Raw genomic sequence first — 14,730 nt, 5'->3', positions numbered from 1 at the left:
GCCCCCCTAGTGTTAACCCCTTCACTGCCAGTGGCATTTTTATAGTAATCCAATGCATTTTTATAGCACTGATCGCTATAAAAATGCCAATGGTCCCAAAAATGTGTCCAGTAAAAAAAAAAAAAAAAGCCATAAAAATACCCCCTATTTTGTAAACGCTATAACTTTTGCGCAAACCAATCAATTTTTTTTTTTACGAAAAATATGTAGAAGAATACGTATCGGCCTAAACTGAGGAAATATGTGGGATATTTATTATAGCAAAAAGTAAAAAAAATATAAATTTTTTCAAAATTGTCGCTCCATTTTTGTTTATAGCGCAAAAACTAAAAACCGCAAGGTGATCAAATACCACAAAAAGAAAGCTCTATTTGTGGGGAAAAAAAAAAAAAAGGACGCCACTTTTGTTTGGGAGCCACGTCGCACGACCGCGCAATTGTCAGTTAAAGCGACACAGTGCCGAATTGCAAAAAGTGCTCTGGTCTTAGACCAGCAATATGGTCCGGGGGTTAAGTGGTTAAATAACAAACATGTCATACTTGCTTAGACTGTGCGGCTCGTTTTGCACACAGTGGCCCCGATCTTGTTTTCTGGGGTCCCTCGGGGGCTGTCTCGCCTCCAGCAAGAGCTTTCCACCTTCATGCGAGCGAACTCGCATGGTGGAAAGCTCTTGCGGGCGCGCTCCCGTGATACAGCGGCGGCCATTGATCTCCTTTCCCTGAAGAATCCCTATGTGAGGAAATGCATTGGGTGGAGTCACTATCCTAGACGCTATCATACTTGAGCCAGTCAGGCTATGTGCTGACTGTGTTTTTTTTATTTTTTGTGTGGAACTTTGTTTTTAGCATGATGTTATGTTCCGATTTGGAGTAACAAATCTTTTAAACAAACTGCACCATGAAGCCTTTCTCTTTCTGCCCCTATTAACAATACCGGTATGGTGAGCAAGTTTGGATATCCATTTGATGTATAAAATCCATTGAAAAAGGAGTTTTGCATAGCTGGGACGGGATATCTGCACCTTCATTGGAAACTTCAGATGCTGATCCCTATCTGGCTGATGGTGTTCTGACATGCCTATTTGATCTCTATTACCTGAGATCCAACAGATTTGGTAAGCGGCAGTGATTGCCTTTTTTCTTTGATGAACTGAAAATCTTACCTGCAGACAAGTTGTCATTCTGTTGTAATGGTGGATGCCGGGAATTGTGAAGCTACTTCGATCATTTTTTTGGATCCCTAATTGCTTGTTTAGGACATTGTATCTATTTTTCTAGATATTCTCTCATTTAAAGGGGTTGTAAAGGATTTTTTTTTTTCATAATAAGCATCATTTTCCTGCAGACATTCCTCTTTTCACTTCCTCATTGTTTGTTTTTGCTCAGAAGTTGCTCTATTTCTTCTCTGTTCTGTTCACTTTCTGCTTGTCTGATTTTACTGACCACCGTGAAGGGAGGCTTTACTGCGGTGGTCAGTGACGTGCTCGCCCCCTTCCTGGGAACTACATTTGTGTGGCAGGACGCTCTCTACGTGTTAGAGACTTCAAGGAGGTGTGAATTACTGGGCGTGCCGCAATTCATACTGGGAAATGTAGTTCTTACATGAACGAGCGATGCAAACCAGGAAGTGAATGAGAGAACAGAAACTAGAACGCCGGAGGTGATATAGATGAAGGAATTTAATAGGTATTTACTCGTTTTTTAACAGAATCCTTACACTATTCTGTCTGTCTACCTTGCAGACATTAATTTTAGGCAAAACATTTTTTTTCCTTTACAACTCCTTTAAGGTTTTTCACTCATTAACACATTTTCACCTCATTTATGTGGTAGCGCACTATTTTTATTTTACACTCTTATGGACTAAATATTTAATTTTTTTTAGTTGCTGCACCACTTCACTTATGTTTGTTTTTTATACCATCTTGATCATCATTAATTTGCAACACATTTGTTCACTTGTTCATTTATTTATTTCGTTTTATAGGGTTTAGCGCAGATTTTTTTTCCTTTTACAACTGTATCACTCGCCCCCGAGTGATTTCGGCTTTCGAAAGGGGGGGGGGGGGGCTGAAAAAACAATCAAACTAAGATTAGAAATAAAAACAAGGAAAGCAGTGTTGGGAAACAATGGGACGTTTTTATATCCATCCTTTAGAATGTTCCATTGTTGCCCAGCACTGCTTTCCTTGCTGATCTTCATTTTAATGGTTTATCAATTTATGTATGGGGTATGCATATATGTATGCACTCCGATACCCCCAACTAAAATCTAGTGGCGCCAATTGCCTTCAGAAGTCACCTAATTAATAGTCCAACCTGTGTGTAATTTGATCTCAGTATAAATACAGTTGTTCTGTGAAGCCCTCAGAGGTTTGTTAGAGAACCTTAGTGAACAAACAGCATCATGAAGGCCAAAACACACCAGAGACAGGTTAGGGATAAGGTTGTGGAGAAGTTTAAAGCAGGGTTAAGCTATAAAAAAATATCCCAGCTTTTAACATCTCACGGAGCACTGTTCAATCCATCATCTGAAAAAGGAAAGAGTATGGCACAACTGCAAACCTACCAAGACATGGCCGTCCACCTAAACTGACAGGCTGGGCAAGGAGAGCATTCATCAGAGAAGCAGCCAAGGAGGTCCATGGCAACTCTGCAGAGATCCAAAGCTCAGGTGGGAGAATCTGCCCACAGGACAGACTATTACCACAGGACTATTAGTCATTCACTCCACAAATCTGGCCTTTATGGAAGAGTGGCAAGAAGAAAGCCATTGTTGAAAGAAAGCCATAAGTCCCGTTTGCGAGAGGCCACAGCAAAACATGTGGAAGAAGGTTCTCCTGTCAGATGAAATCAAACTTTTTGGCCTAAAAGCCAAATGCTATGGGTGCTGGAAAATTAACACTGCCCATCACTCTGAACACACCACCCACACCGTGAAACATGGTGGTGGAAGCATGAGAGCTACAATGGAATGGTTTAGATCAAAGCATATTCATGTGTTAGAATGGCCCAGTCAAAGTCCAGACCTAAATCCAGTTGAGCCCCTTATGCCTTGTACACACGATCGGAATTTCCGATGGACTTTTTCCATCGGATATTCCGACCATGTGTATGCCCCATTGGAGTTTTCCCATCGGAAACTCAGAGGAATTCCGTCGGAGTTTAGATAGAGAACATGTTCTCTTTTACTCCGATGGAATTCCAATGCGATTTTGGCTGGGCAAAAGCCTGATCGTGTGTACGGGGCATTAGGTTCACAGTAAGTATAACAAGCATGCTATTCTGCATATACAGACTGATTTTACTGTTGTGGGTTTATTAACACTTAAGAGGACCTGCATATGTAATGCACAAAATATGGCTGTCCTATGTCTACACAGAAAAATAAATCTATCCATACACACACAGAACTAGACAATCATTAAAAATGCATTACAATGCATACAATTGTTTCACAAGCCATTCTGCAATTAGATGTTATTCCTTCCCAGAAATCTGTTGAGAGAGCGTGAAATTAAATAATAGCCCTTCCCGTACAAAGGAAGCTTCGTCTTTGCTGAAATGCTTTCTAAGACTTGTCGCGGATCAGTAAGAATACCAAACAAAGGATTAGTTTACTGCTAGAGCTAAGGGACAGGGATTAGGGGGGTATAGTGTAAAACGGGGGAACAGCGATCGATCGATCTGAGCCATACAACAAGTAGATCGCACCCAGTCTTGCTGCCAACTCCTGACCCCCATCTACTGCCTTTAGGATCGGCGTGGCAATAGGCAATGCAGGGTAGAGGGAAGTCCTAGGCTGCTCATCAGCTCTTACATGTGATAGGACACTGCTGAGAGGAGACCGGGTTGGACCTCCCTCACTCTGCCTGGTGTCACTTCATTGGAGGTCTGGTGAGTGAATTATACAGGGGGAGTGCCCTTGAGTGATCTTCGCTCAGCAGGGAGGATTGTTGTACTGGGGGGGGGGGGGGGGTTGTATTTTCTGCTTATAGGAGGGAGATGTGCCATGTACTACTGACCCTGCACACTGCCCTACTTACCACTAACCACAGAAATCTGCGCTACTTACTACTGACCCCTGCACTCTGGCCTACTTACCACTGACCCCATAAATCTGCGCTACTTACTACTGACCCCTGCACTCTGGCCTACTTACCACTGACCCCATAAATCTGTGCTACTTACTACAAACTCTACGATACTTACCACTGATCCCTGCAATCTGCGATACTGACCCCTAAACCCTGCATTCTGCGCTACTACTGCCCTTTGAACCCTGCATTGTGCGCTACTTACTACTGACCCCTGTGCTACGTACTACATACTCTACGATACTTCATACTGATCCCTGCAATCTGCACTACTGACCCCTGATACCTACATTGTGCGCTACTTACTACTGACCCCTGAACCCTGCATTCTGCGCTACTACTGACCCCTGAACCCTGCATTCTGCGCTACTTACTACTGACCCCTACATACTGTGCTACTTATTACGGATCCCTTCGCTACTCACGACCCCTACAGTCTGATATTTACTGCTGACCCCTGCATCACTAACTACTGACCCCTGGACAAGTTACCACTTATTCCTAAACTCTGTGCTACTAACCCCTGCATTAGCGCTACTTACGACTGATCCCCAAACCTCTGTGCTATTTAGTACTGGCCCATGCATTAGTATTACTTACCACTGACCCCTGCACTCTGCATTACCTGCCACAGACCCCTGCACTACCACTAATCCTTCCACTCACCGATACTTACAATATAGTGCAAAGTAGTGCACTTTGCACTACTTACTACTGATCCCTGCACTACGTGTCATTGATACTTACACTGTGGAATACTTACCACTGACCTCTTTAAACCTTCTTTACTTTTTACTGGGGCCTTGCTAGGTTAAAAAAATAAATAAAAAAATAAAATAAAAAGGAGCTGCACCCTGGTTATTTTTGACATGTTTGCCATGATTTAGGTAGATCGCCACCTCTCTTGGGTTACCTACAGCGCAAGGAAGGGTTACAACTCCAAATATCTCCCTCTCCATTTGTCCTGGTGACCAAGTATGAAATCCTTACCTGGAATTCATTTTAATGTACATTATCCGTGTCCTTGTACCACATGATGTAACTGACCATCTACTCCAAAGATGGAAATCAATGCACAGACAATTTTCAATATGGAACCTCAAACATTCGTTATGCGAATTTATATTTTTGTTTTTTTGCGAGTTTAAAAAATGTCTATTAATAAAGACAGACAGGAGTAAAATAACGGTAAGCTCCTCCGGATATGAAATCTCACCTACCTGGTGACACCCTGGTTTAGACAAGAAACGCTCGGCACATAGAACATAACGCCAAAGTACAGCATGGGATCCACCGAGAACTTGTCTAGCTGTTTCCTCAACGGTTTCTCCAGCTCCACCCATCGCGGATGCTGGTTCTTCCCGACAAACCAGAGGCCAAAGTAATGGGTCTGAAAAAAAAGAAAAGGAGGAGATCAAGATTAAGATTAGGCTCAGTGTAAACTGATCATCTGTGGTGCTGGTCAAGAAGCTGAAGCCCTGCACAGAAGCAGTCTGAAAAGCCTGCTGAACCCGACAGCTTTGCACAATATCTAAAATAAAGTCCAAACAGACTGAATGGGGAAAGTTTAAAACTTTAGCATGTCATTTTACAATGTCAACATTTTTAAAACTACAGATTTTGTGAAAAAAAAATTCCTGCCGATAAAGGTCCTTGTCCAGGCACTTCCTGTTATAGGGTGACAACACTCTGTTCCTGTCTCCTGCATCGTCACCCTGTCACAACTACAAGTGGCACATTACACACGCATGCTACACACACATGCTCCGCTGCTGTCAGCATTAGAAATCCTGCCCAGAGAAATTCCATACAGCCATCGCTGGAGGAGGAGTGCATTGTAAGCAGAAAGTGGCTGATTAGCAGCACCGAGATGTAACAAAGGATGAAAAAAGGTGAAAACTGTATTTTTATTTATAAAGAGAGTAAATTAGGGTAGCGATACCCAGTGCTTTAGCAAACAAAGATGTCATTCAGTTAGGCTTTACATCTACTTTAAAATCTGGAACCTGTCACTTGCCCCCGCAGCTGAACCTAGAGGAGATCGGACCATCCTCTGCCGCCCACAACCAGTCTCTCTGGGGCCAGCCTCTGCCGCCCGCACCCAGTCTCCCTGGGGCCAGCCTCGGCCGCCCGCACCCAGTCTCCCTGGGGCCAGCCTCGGCCGCCCGCACCCAGTCTCCCTGGGGCCAGCCTCGGCCGCCCGCACCCAGTCTCCCTGGGGCCAGCCTCGGCCGCCCGCACCCAGTCTCCCTGGGGCCAGCCTCGGCCGCCCGCACCCAGTCTCCCTGGGGCCAGCCTCGGCCGCCCGCACCCAGTCTCCCTGGGGCCAGCCTCGGCCGCCCGCACCCAGTCTCCCTGGGGCCAGCCTCGGCCGCCCGCACCCAGTCTCCCTGGGGCCAGCCTCGGCCGCCCGAACCCAGTCTCCCTGGGGCCAGCCTCGGCCGCCCGCACCCAGTCTCCCTGGGGCCAGCCTCGGCCGCCCGCACCCAGTCTCCCTGGGGCCAGCCTCGGCCGCCCGCACCCAGTCTCCCTGGGGCCAGCCTCGGCCGCCCGCACCCAGTCTCCCTGGGGCCAGCCTCTGCCGCCCGCACCCAGTCTCCCTGGGGCCAGCCTCTGCCGCCCGCACCCAGTCTCCCTGGGGCCAGCCTCTGCCGCCCGCACCCAGTCTCCCTGGGGCCAGCCTCTGCCGCCCGCACCCAGTCTCCCTGGGGCCAGCCTCTGCCGCCCGCACCCAGTCTCCCTGGGGCCAGCCTCTGCCGCCCGCACCCAGTCTCCCTGGGGCCAGCCTCTGCCGCCCGCACCCAGTCTCCCTGGGGCCAGCCTCTGCCGCCCGCACCCAGTCTCTCTGGGGCCAGCCTCTGCCGCCCACACCCAGTCTCTCTGGGGCCAGCCTCTGTAACTCGTTTCCATTGGTAACACCTGACTACTCACCGACTACGCTGCCTGCCTCCCCATCGCCCAGTGCCTAAAAACAAGTTGGCCTGACAACACCATACAATGCAGTTGTGGCACAGAACCTCGCACTCTCAGACTGATTTCTGCTGTGCAATCATACAATAGGAACTGTATCAAGATAAACAGATTTCTGCCAGTCATGCCAGGAAGATGACTGCAAATCCATTTCATATTAATCTATTATGGTTTAGGTGTACATTTGCCTAGAGAGGAGCTTCATGTGAGTTTTGGGAATATCTACAACAGAAAACATTAAATTGTGTTGCTAGGAAAGTTATCAGCCATGATTTCCCCGGAGCCAGATTAACTTCAGCAGCAGGCCAAGGAATGCAAACTGTCAAATATCCTGTCTAGTGTTCTAGATTAATGGGCATTTCTCTCCATTGCCAGCAATATGACATGCATAGCCTGCATTTCTGAAGAACAGGACCAGTGCAGCCTCCCAGAAAGACACACAATCATCGGGGGGTATAGTGCACTGCCCGTCTTCTAATCAGCTAGATTCACACGTGACCTGAAAAATGTATATTATTGGTTAAAGTGATCATTATTTCAATGGGATTATCTAATCTGGTTCCTATAATAGGAGTAACAATCACATTTCTATGTGCACTCTCGCCTCGCTGTAGCTCTGGTAGTGACATACAGCCTCTGCCAATCCAAGCAGGCTTTATATTCATTAATAGAATACATCGCTCACTGTGATTGGCTCCATCTCCAGCAAGAATGAAGAAGATTATGGCTCCAGAAGAAAGAAATATGAAGCATTGGAATGGGGGTCGTCTTATACGGTGACTACAGGCAAAAAAAATCTTTAAAAAAACGTAAAATTAAGGGGGTCATCTTGTACGCCTGGTCGCCTTATACGCCGGCAAATACGGTATATATAATTATATGTACACATACATACACACACACACACACACACCGTATTTATCGGCGTAAACCGCATACTTTTTTGCCCTGAAAATCAGGGCAAAATCGTGGGTGCGCGATATACGCCGATACCCGCGCCGAGTTTGAATACTGCGCTCGGTATATGCCGGCGCAGTATTCAAACTCGGCGCGGGAAATCGGGGATCGAGCGGGGAGGACCCGACGAGGCCGTCGATGGACGCCGCGCAAGACACCAAAACTGTAAGTACTAAAATCTTTTTTTACAGGAATGTCGGGTCCACTTTAGGGGTGCGTGCTATATGCCGGAGCGCACAATACCCCGATAAATACGGTATATATACACACACACAATTTTTATATATATATATATATATATATATATATATATATATATATATATATATATATATACACACACACATACACATATATATATATATTAGAGGTCGACCGATATGGGTTTTTCTCTGGCCGATGCCGATGCCGATATTTAGAAATTGGGGCAGCCGATGGCCGATATATGAGGCCGATTTTTGCGGCCGATATTTTGGGCCGATTTTTGGATTGGGATGCATTGTGGAGGAGGATGGATGGTGCTGGGCGTGGGTGGGAGATGCGTTGTGGAGGGGGAAAGATGGTGCTGGCTGTGCGTGGGGGATGCATTGTGGAGGGGGATGGATGAATGGTGCTGGGTGTGGGTGGGGGATGTGTTGTGGAGGGGGATAGATGGATGGTGCTGGCGGTGGATGTGTTGTGAAGGGGGATGGATGGATGCAGCTGGCCGTGGGTGGGGGATGCATTGTGAAGGGGGATGGATGGATGCAGCTGGCCGTGGGGGGGGGTGTATTGTGAAGGGGGATGGATGGATGCAGCTGGCCGTGGGTGGGGGATGCATTGTGAAGGGGGATGGATGGATGGATGGAGCTGGCCGTGGGTGGGGGATGTATTGTGAAGGGGGATGGATGGAGCTGGCCGTGGGTGGGGGATGTATTGTGAAGGGGGATGGATGGATGAAGCTGGCCGTGGGTGGGGGATGTATTGTGAAGGGGGATGGATGGATGCAGCTGGCCGTGGGTGGGGGATGTATTGTGAAGGGGGATGGATGGATGGATGCAGCTGGCCGTGGGTGGGGGATGCATTGTGAAGGGGGATGGATGGATGGATGGAGCTGGCCGTGGGTGGGGGATGTATTGTGAAGGGGGATGGATGGATGGAGCTGGCCGTGCGTGGGGGATGTATTGTGAAGGGGGATGGATGGATGCAGCTGGCCGTGGGTGGGGGATGTATTGTGAAGGGGGATGGATGGATGAAGCTGGCCGTGGGTTGGGGATGCATTGTGAAGGGGGATGGATGGATGCAGCTGGCCGTGGGTGGGGGATGCATTGTGAAGGGGGATGGATGGATGCAGCTGGCCGTGGGATGCATTGTGAAGGGGGATGGATGGATGGAGCTGGCCGTGGGTGGGGGATGCATTGTGAAGGGGGATGGATGGATGGAGCTGGCCGTGGGTGGGGGATGCATTGTGAAGGGGGATGGATGGATGGAGCTGGCCGTGGGTGGGGGATGCATTGTGAAGGGGGATGGATGGATGGAGCTGGCCGTGGGTGGGAGATGCTTTGTAGAGGGGGGTGGATGGATGCAGCTGGCCGTGGGTGGGGATGGATATATATAAAATGAGTGTGTATACAGGAGAGGGGTGTGCTCTAACATGTACACACTGTTCCCTCCAGCACTGTCCATTGGATGACACCTGTGAGCTCCCACGTGAGTTGGAGTACAATCACTAGAGAGCCGAGGCACCTATCAGAGATGATAGGAATACTGTACATTACCCCAGTCTCCAGCAGCACGAGAAATGAATCCTTCAGCCACGCTGCTGGTAGCCTGCGCGCCGGCCCCGCCCCCCCTTACCTCGGCGGGCTGTAGCAGAAAGCAAACTTGTCACAAGCCTGAGCAGCTGCAGTAGTTGTCTGCGCGAAGAGATCACAAAAGCTTCCTGCATGCTGGGACGGTGGCGGGATTACTGAACATGGGCTCTAGGCTACGGCTCCCGTAGCCTAGAGCCCATGTTCAGTAATCCCGCCACCGTCCCAGCATGCAGGAAGCTTTTGTGATCTCTTCGCGCAGACAACTACTGCAGCTGCTCAGGCTTGTGACAAGTTTGCTTTCTGCTACAGCCCGCCGAGGTAAGGGGGGCGGGGCCGGCGCGCAGGCTACCAGCAGCGTGGCTGAAGGATTCATTTCTCGTGCTGCTGTAGGTGGAGCGGGGTTTTAACGCGACAGCCGAAAATCGGCCGATTTTTTTACAATAATCGGCCGATGCCGATTTCTTAAAAACGGCCAAATATCGGCCGATATATCGGCCGACCGATATATCGGTCGACCTCTAATATATATATATATATATATATATATATATATATATATATATACACACACACACACACACACACACACACACACACACACATACATATACACACACACATACACAGTGGGGATCGAAAGTTTGGGCACCCCAGGTAAAAATTTGTATTAATGTGCATAACGAAGCCAAGGAAAGATGGAAAAATCTCCAAAAGGCATCAAATTACAGATTAGACATTCTTATAATATGTCAAAAAAAGTTACATTTTATTTCCATCATTTACACTTTCAAAATTACAGAAAACAAAAAAAAAATGGCGTCTGCAAAAGTTTGGGCACCCACTGTACAGATCTCACACAAGGCTCTAGGTTGTGATTGAACACAGCCAATAAGCAGGTCCCAGCCATGAATAATGGCCCGGGACCTGCTGACAGACCCCCCCGCTGTGTGTCGGCGGAGGGGGAAGCAGGCATGAATCCTCGCCTGTACGACCCGCCTGACAGTGATGAATTCTAGTGGACATCCAGGTGTGTCAACAGGGACTGTCACTGCTGAGGCTGACTATCCATCCCAAGAGGGGCAGACACATTCTGCTAGGTCTGAAGAGTGTGATCGCCCTTATTGGCTGTTGGATTGGAGTTCCCCTTTAATATTTCATGCATTGACGGATGGTATGAACATCACCAAAATGACTGTTGCTGCAAGATGTGTCATTTCTGACGATCGGTCACTTCACACAGATTGTCTGAACGTCATCCAGACACGCAGCAGCTTGTCATCCGGGATGTGTAGGCGCACGGCTTCTAATGAACGTTGGGGGGAAGGGGTGTCAGCTCCTCTCAGTGTCTGCTGCTCCATACAGTAACGCCTGCCTGCTAATTACATCCTGGAGGAGCTGATCTTACTAGCAGGTGTAGAGCGTGTGGCACGGATCTTCCCCAACCAAAATCTGACAAAACATTGAAAGCTTCCCCTATTTAATCTGGTGCTAAAAGCTGCACTGTACACAGATATAAAAGATACAAATAAATGTAATGTAATCATTAACCACTTCAATACTTATACACCCTTCCTTACCAGACCAATTTTTAGCTTTCAGCGCTCTCACACTTTGAATGTCATGATACACTGTACCCAAACCACATTTTTATATTTTTTTTTCTCACAAACAGAGCTTTCTTTTGGTGGTATTTAATCACTGCTGGATTTTCTATTTTTTGCAATGTAAGTGAAAAAAATAGAAATTTTTGAAAAAAAAAATGTTTTAGTTTGTATTGTAAAATTGTGCAAAAGAAGTATTTTTTCCTTCATAGAATTGGGCCAAAATGTATACTGCTACATAGCTTTAGTAAAAAATAATCCAAAAAAGGGTATATTATTTGGTCTTTGTGAAAGTTATAGAGTCTACAAGCTATGGTACAAATCAATCTAATTTCTTGAGACCCCAACAAGCCAGGAAAGTACAATTACCCCCAAATTACCCCTTTTTGGAAAGCAGACATTCCAATGTATTTAGTGAGAGGCATGGTGAGTTTTTTGAAGTTGTATTTTTTTCCCCATAATTATTGGGGGGGGGAAAAAACATTATTTTTTTGTTTTGCTTTTTGCACAAAATTGTCATAACAAGTTATTTCTCTCACACAGCACATGCATACTTGCAATGACACCCCAAAACACATTCTGCTACTCCTCCTGAGTATAGTGATACTTTTACACAGCCTGGCACAACATTGAAGTAGCACCGTCAGGCGTTATAATCTCATTTCTCAACCACCTATTACAGTTTTGAAAACGGGTTCTCTGGTGGCAGGTACTCCTGATGGACAGGTGGCGGGTACTCTGGTGAGGTGGCGGGTGCTCCTGATGGACAGGTGGCAGGTGCTCTGGTGAGGTGGCGGGTGCTCTTTATTTAGGGGGGGCAATCTGGGCACAGTGGTACTTATGTATTGTATTACGGATGTGTAACTCACTGTTGCTGATCTCCTCCTCCTCCTCACACTGGATCTGTGTGTGAAGAGGAGAACAGCAACAGTAAGTTACACACACAGTGTTGTGTTTACATTTAGTGACCGGCTGTGATTGGACACAGCCGGTCACGTGGTATAGAGCCAATTTCTGGTACAATATTTTTTATTAAAGTATTTTAGACAAAATCGACAAATTCCCACGCAGGGGATGCGAAAACAAAAGGTATACATAAAGCACATAGTAGAAAACATACTATTAAAGGAACTAATCACAAATTACCACCGTCACCCCAGCCGGGGCCGGGGGGCAGTGCGATATGCCTGAGCCAAGAGGCCCAGGGGCCAAAGCAGATAAAAGGGGGAGGGAGCGGAGTTATCCGCAGAACGGGGGAGAAAGGAAAAAAAAACAAAAGAAAAAATAAAGATAAAAAAATAAAACGGCAACAAAAAAAAAAACAACCCTTGCACAATAGAGGAAGAAGGAAAGGAAGAAAAAGGCAGAACAGCGAGCAAAAGCTCGGAAACACAGAGAGAAAGAAAGAAGCCTCAGGCTGGAAAAAAGGACAAGTTAAATTTAGAGCCCCAGACTAGGTATAGAGCCAATTTCATTGGCTCTTTACCCTGATCGGGGCTGGGCTGTATCCGGGTAAACAGCCTCCGCCCAGATCGCCGCACAGCGCCCCCAGGGGAGCTTGCGGGCGCCGTGCACGCCGATGCGCTGCTCTGCATTACCGGTAAGTTGCACTGGAAACTCCGCCGCCCACCAATACTTTATCCCCATCGGGGATCGGCTGTGTCCAGAGGGACACACCGGATCCCCATATATGCTTTTTTTAGCCGCTGCATTCCTGGAAAGGGTCAGGGGCTTCTTTTTAAAATCAAAACTGTGCATTTTTTAGTTCAACTGACTTCAATGGAGAAGCTGCAGAAAAGCGTGTAGTGCGTTTTTACCACAATTTTCCCAACCACAAATAAAAAAAAAAAAAAAAGAAAGGCATAAAAAATATGCAAAATACACTGCAAAAACGGATCAAAAGCACACTGCATAGGTGTGAAACAAGCCTGATGGCTGCCGATTTCACCACAATTGTGTCTAAATGTTACCATTTGTGGAGCGTTTCATAGGTCATGTGACTAATGACCAACAATAAATTCATATCTATAAGTCATGTGGCTCATAAAATGCATAAAAAAAAAAAAAAAAATTTTTAACGCGTCCAACAAATTCATAAGCATTTAAAAAGTCGAATATATATATACACACACATATATATATACATATATATATATATATATATATATATTATATATATATATATACACACACATACATATATACATATATATATATATATATATATATATATATATATATATATATATATATATATATATATATATATACACACACACACACACACTTTTTTTTTTTTTTTTTTTTTTAATCAGTCTCGGCTTTCGCCACCACTACTATTTATTTTTATCTTGTAAATTTTTGCCAGGATTCTGCTTTAAAGAAAACCTGTGATATCTAAACTTGTGCAAAAGAGGCATTCTTTAGTTTTACATTACCATCTTACTATATCTATCCAGGCTGAGTTGTGAAAAAAAAAAAAAAAAACACCTTTTACCCTCTTTTTTCAACCATTAATCACTCTGAATCATCAGCATAAGTGAGGGGTCAAAAGTCATCGGAGTTTTCACAGCTGCTGCCTTGTCATCTACCGCAGTGCATCTGCAGTTGGTTTACTGAAACTGGAGAGTGCAAAATCAGGTGCAACTTCCATCTACAGCTGATTCTATTAAGCTTTGACAATAAGCCCTGGTTCACACTGGGTACGATTTGGAACGATTTGAGATGCGATTTGACATGTCAAATCGCATCTCAAATCGGCGGCAATGGCACTGTCCTAATCAGTGCGACGCCGCATCTGCGATTTCAAAAAGTAGTTCCTGTACTACTTTTTGTGATTTCGGGCCGCGATTTACATTAAATTGCGGCCGAAATCGCGGCAAAATCGCGGCCGCGAAATCGCGGTAAAATCGCGCATTTTACCGCGATTTTGAATTCGCAGGAGTGTGAACCTAGGCTAAGGGTCCGTTCGCACTAGTGCGACTTGTCATATGGCACCTGTTCAAATTTATGCGACTTAAAATCACAGCGAGTATGGGCACCGTGCCTGGATGTTCCGGAGCTTGCCCCGGTGGATCTGACAATGGACAGGTAGGTTACTTGGGCTCAACACTGGTTGTCTATGCTCTTCTCGGGTAAAAGGTAAAAAAAAAAAAACTGCAGGTCACTAGCGAGGTGGTGGTTTTGGTTCTCAGATATATAATAAAATTTACGGCGTACGATAACGTTATTGTTTTGATGCGATTACCGTGATTTAGGAATGGACATATGTGGCAGGTGTATATCTGCTGCGTTTTACATTGACATGTAATGA

General features: G+C 46.1%; 1 protein-coding gene across 1 annotated transcript in view; it reads right to left on the bottom strand.

Annotated features, from left to right (window-relative positions):
- The window catches only part of PTPN14 (protein tyrosine phosphatase non-receptor type 14), a 151,469-nt gene that overhangs the window by 73,758 nt on the left and 62,981 nt on the right, over positions 1 to 14,730 (bottom strand). The window contains exon 3 of the mRNA XM_040351453.1: positions 5,317 to 5,486. Within this exon, the coding sequence (XP_040207387.1) occupies positions 5,317 to 5,486 (170 nt within the window). The remainder of the gene's footprint in view (positions 1 to 5,316; positions 5,487 to 14,730) is intronic.

This window comes from Rana temporaria, chromosome 4 (genome assembly GCF_905171775.1).
Source record: "Rana temporaria chromosome 4, aRanTem1.1, whole genome shotgun sequence".
NCBI classification, from domain to species: Eukaryota; Metazoa; Chordata; class Amphibia; order Anura; family Ranidae; genus Rana; species Rana temporaria.
This window is presented reverse-complemented; position numbering and strand designations above follow the sequence as displayed.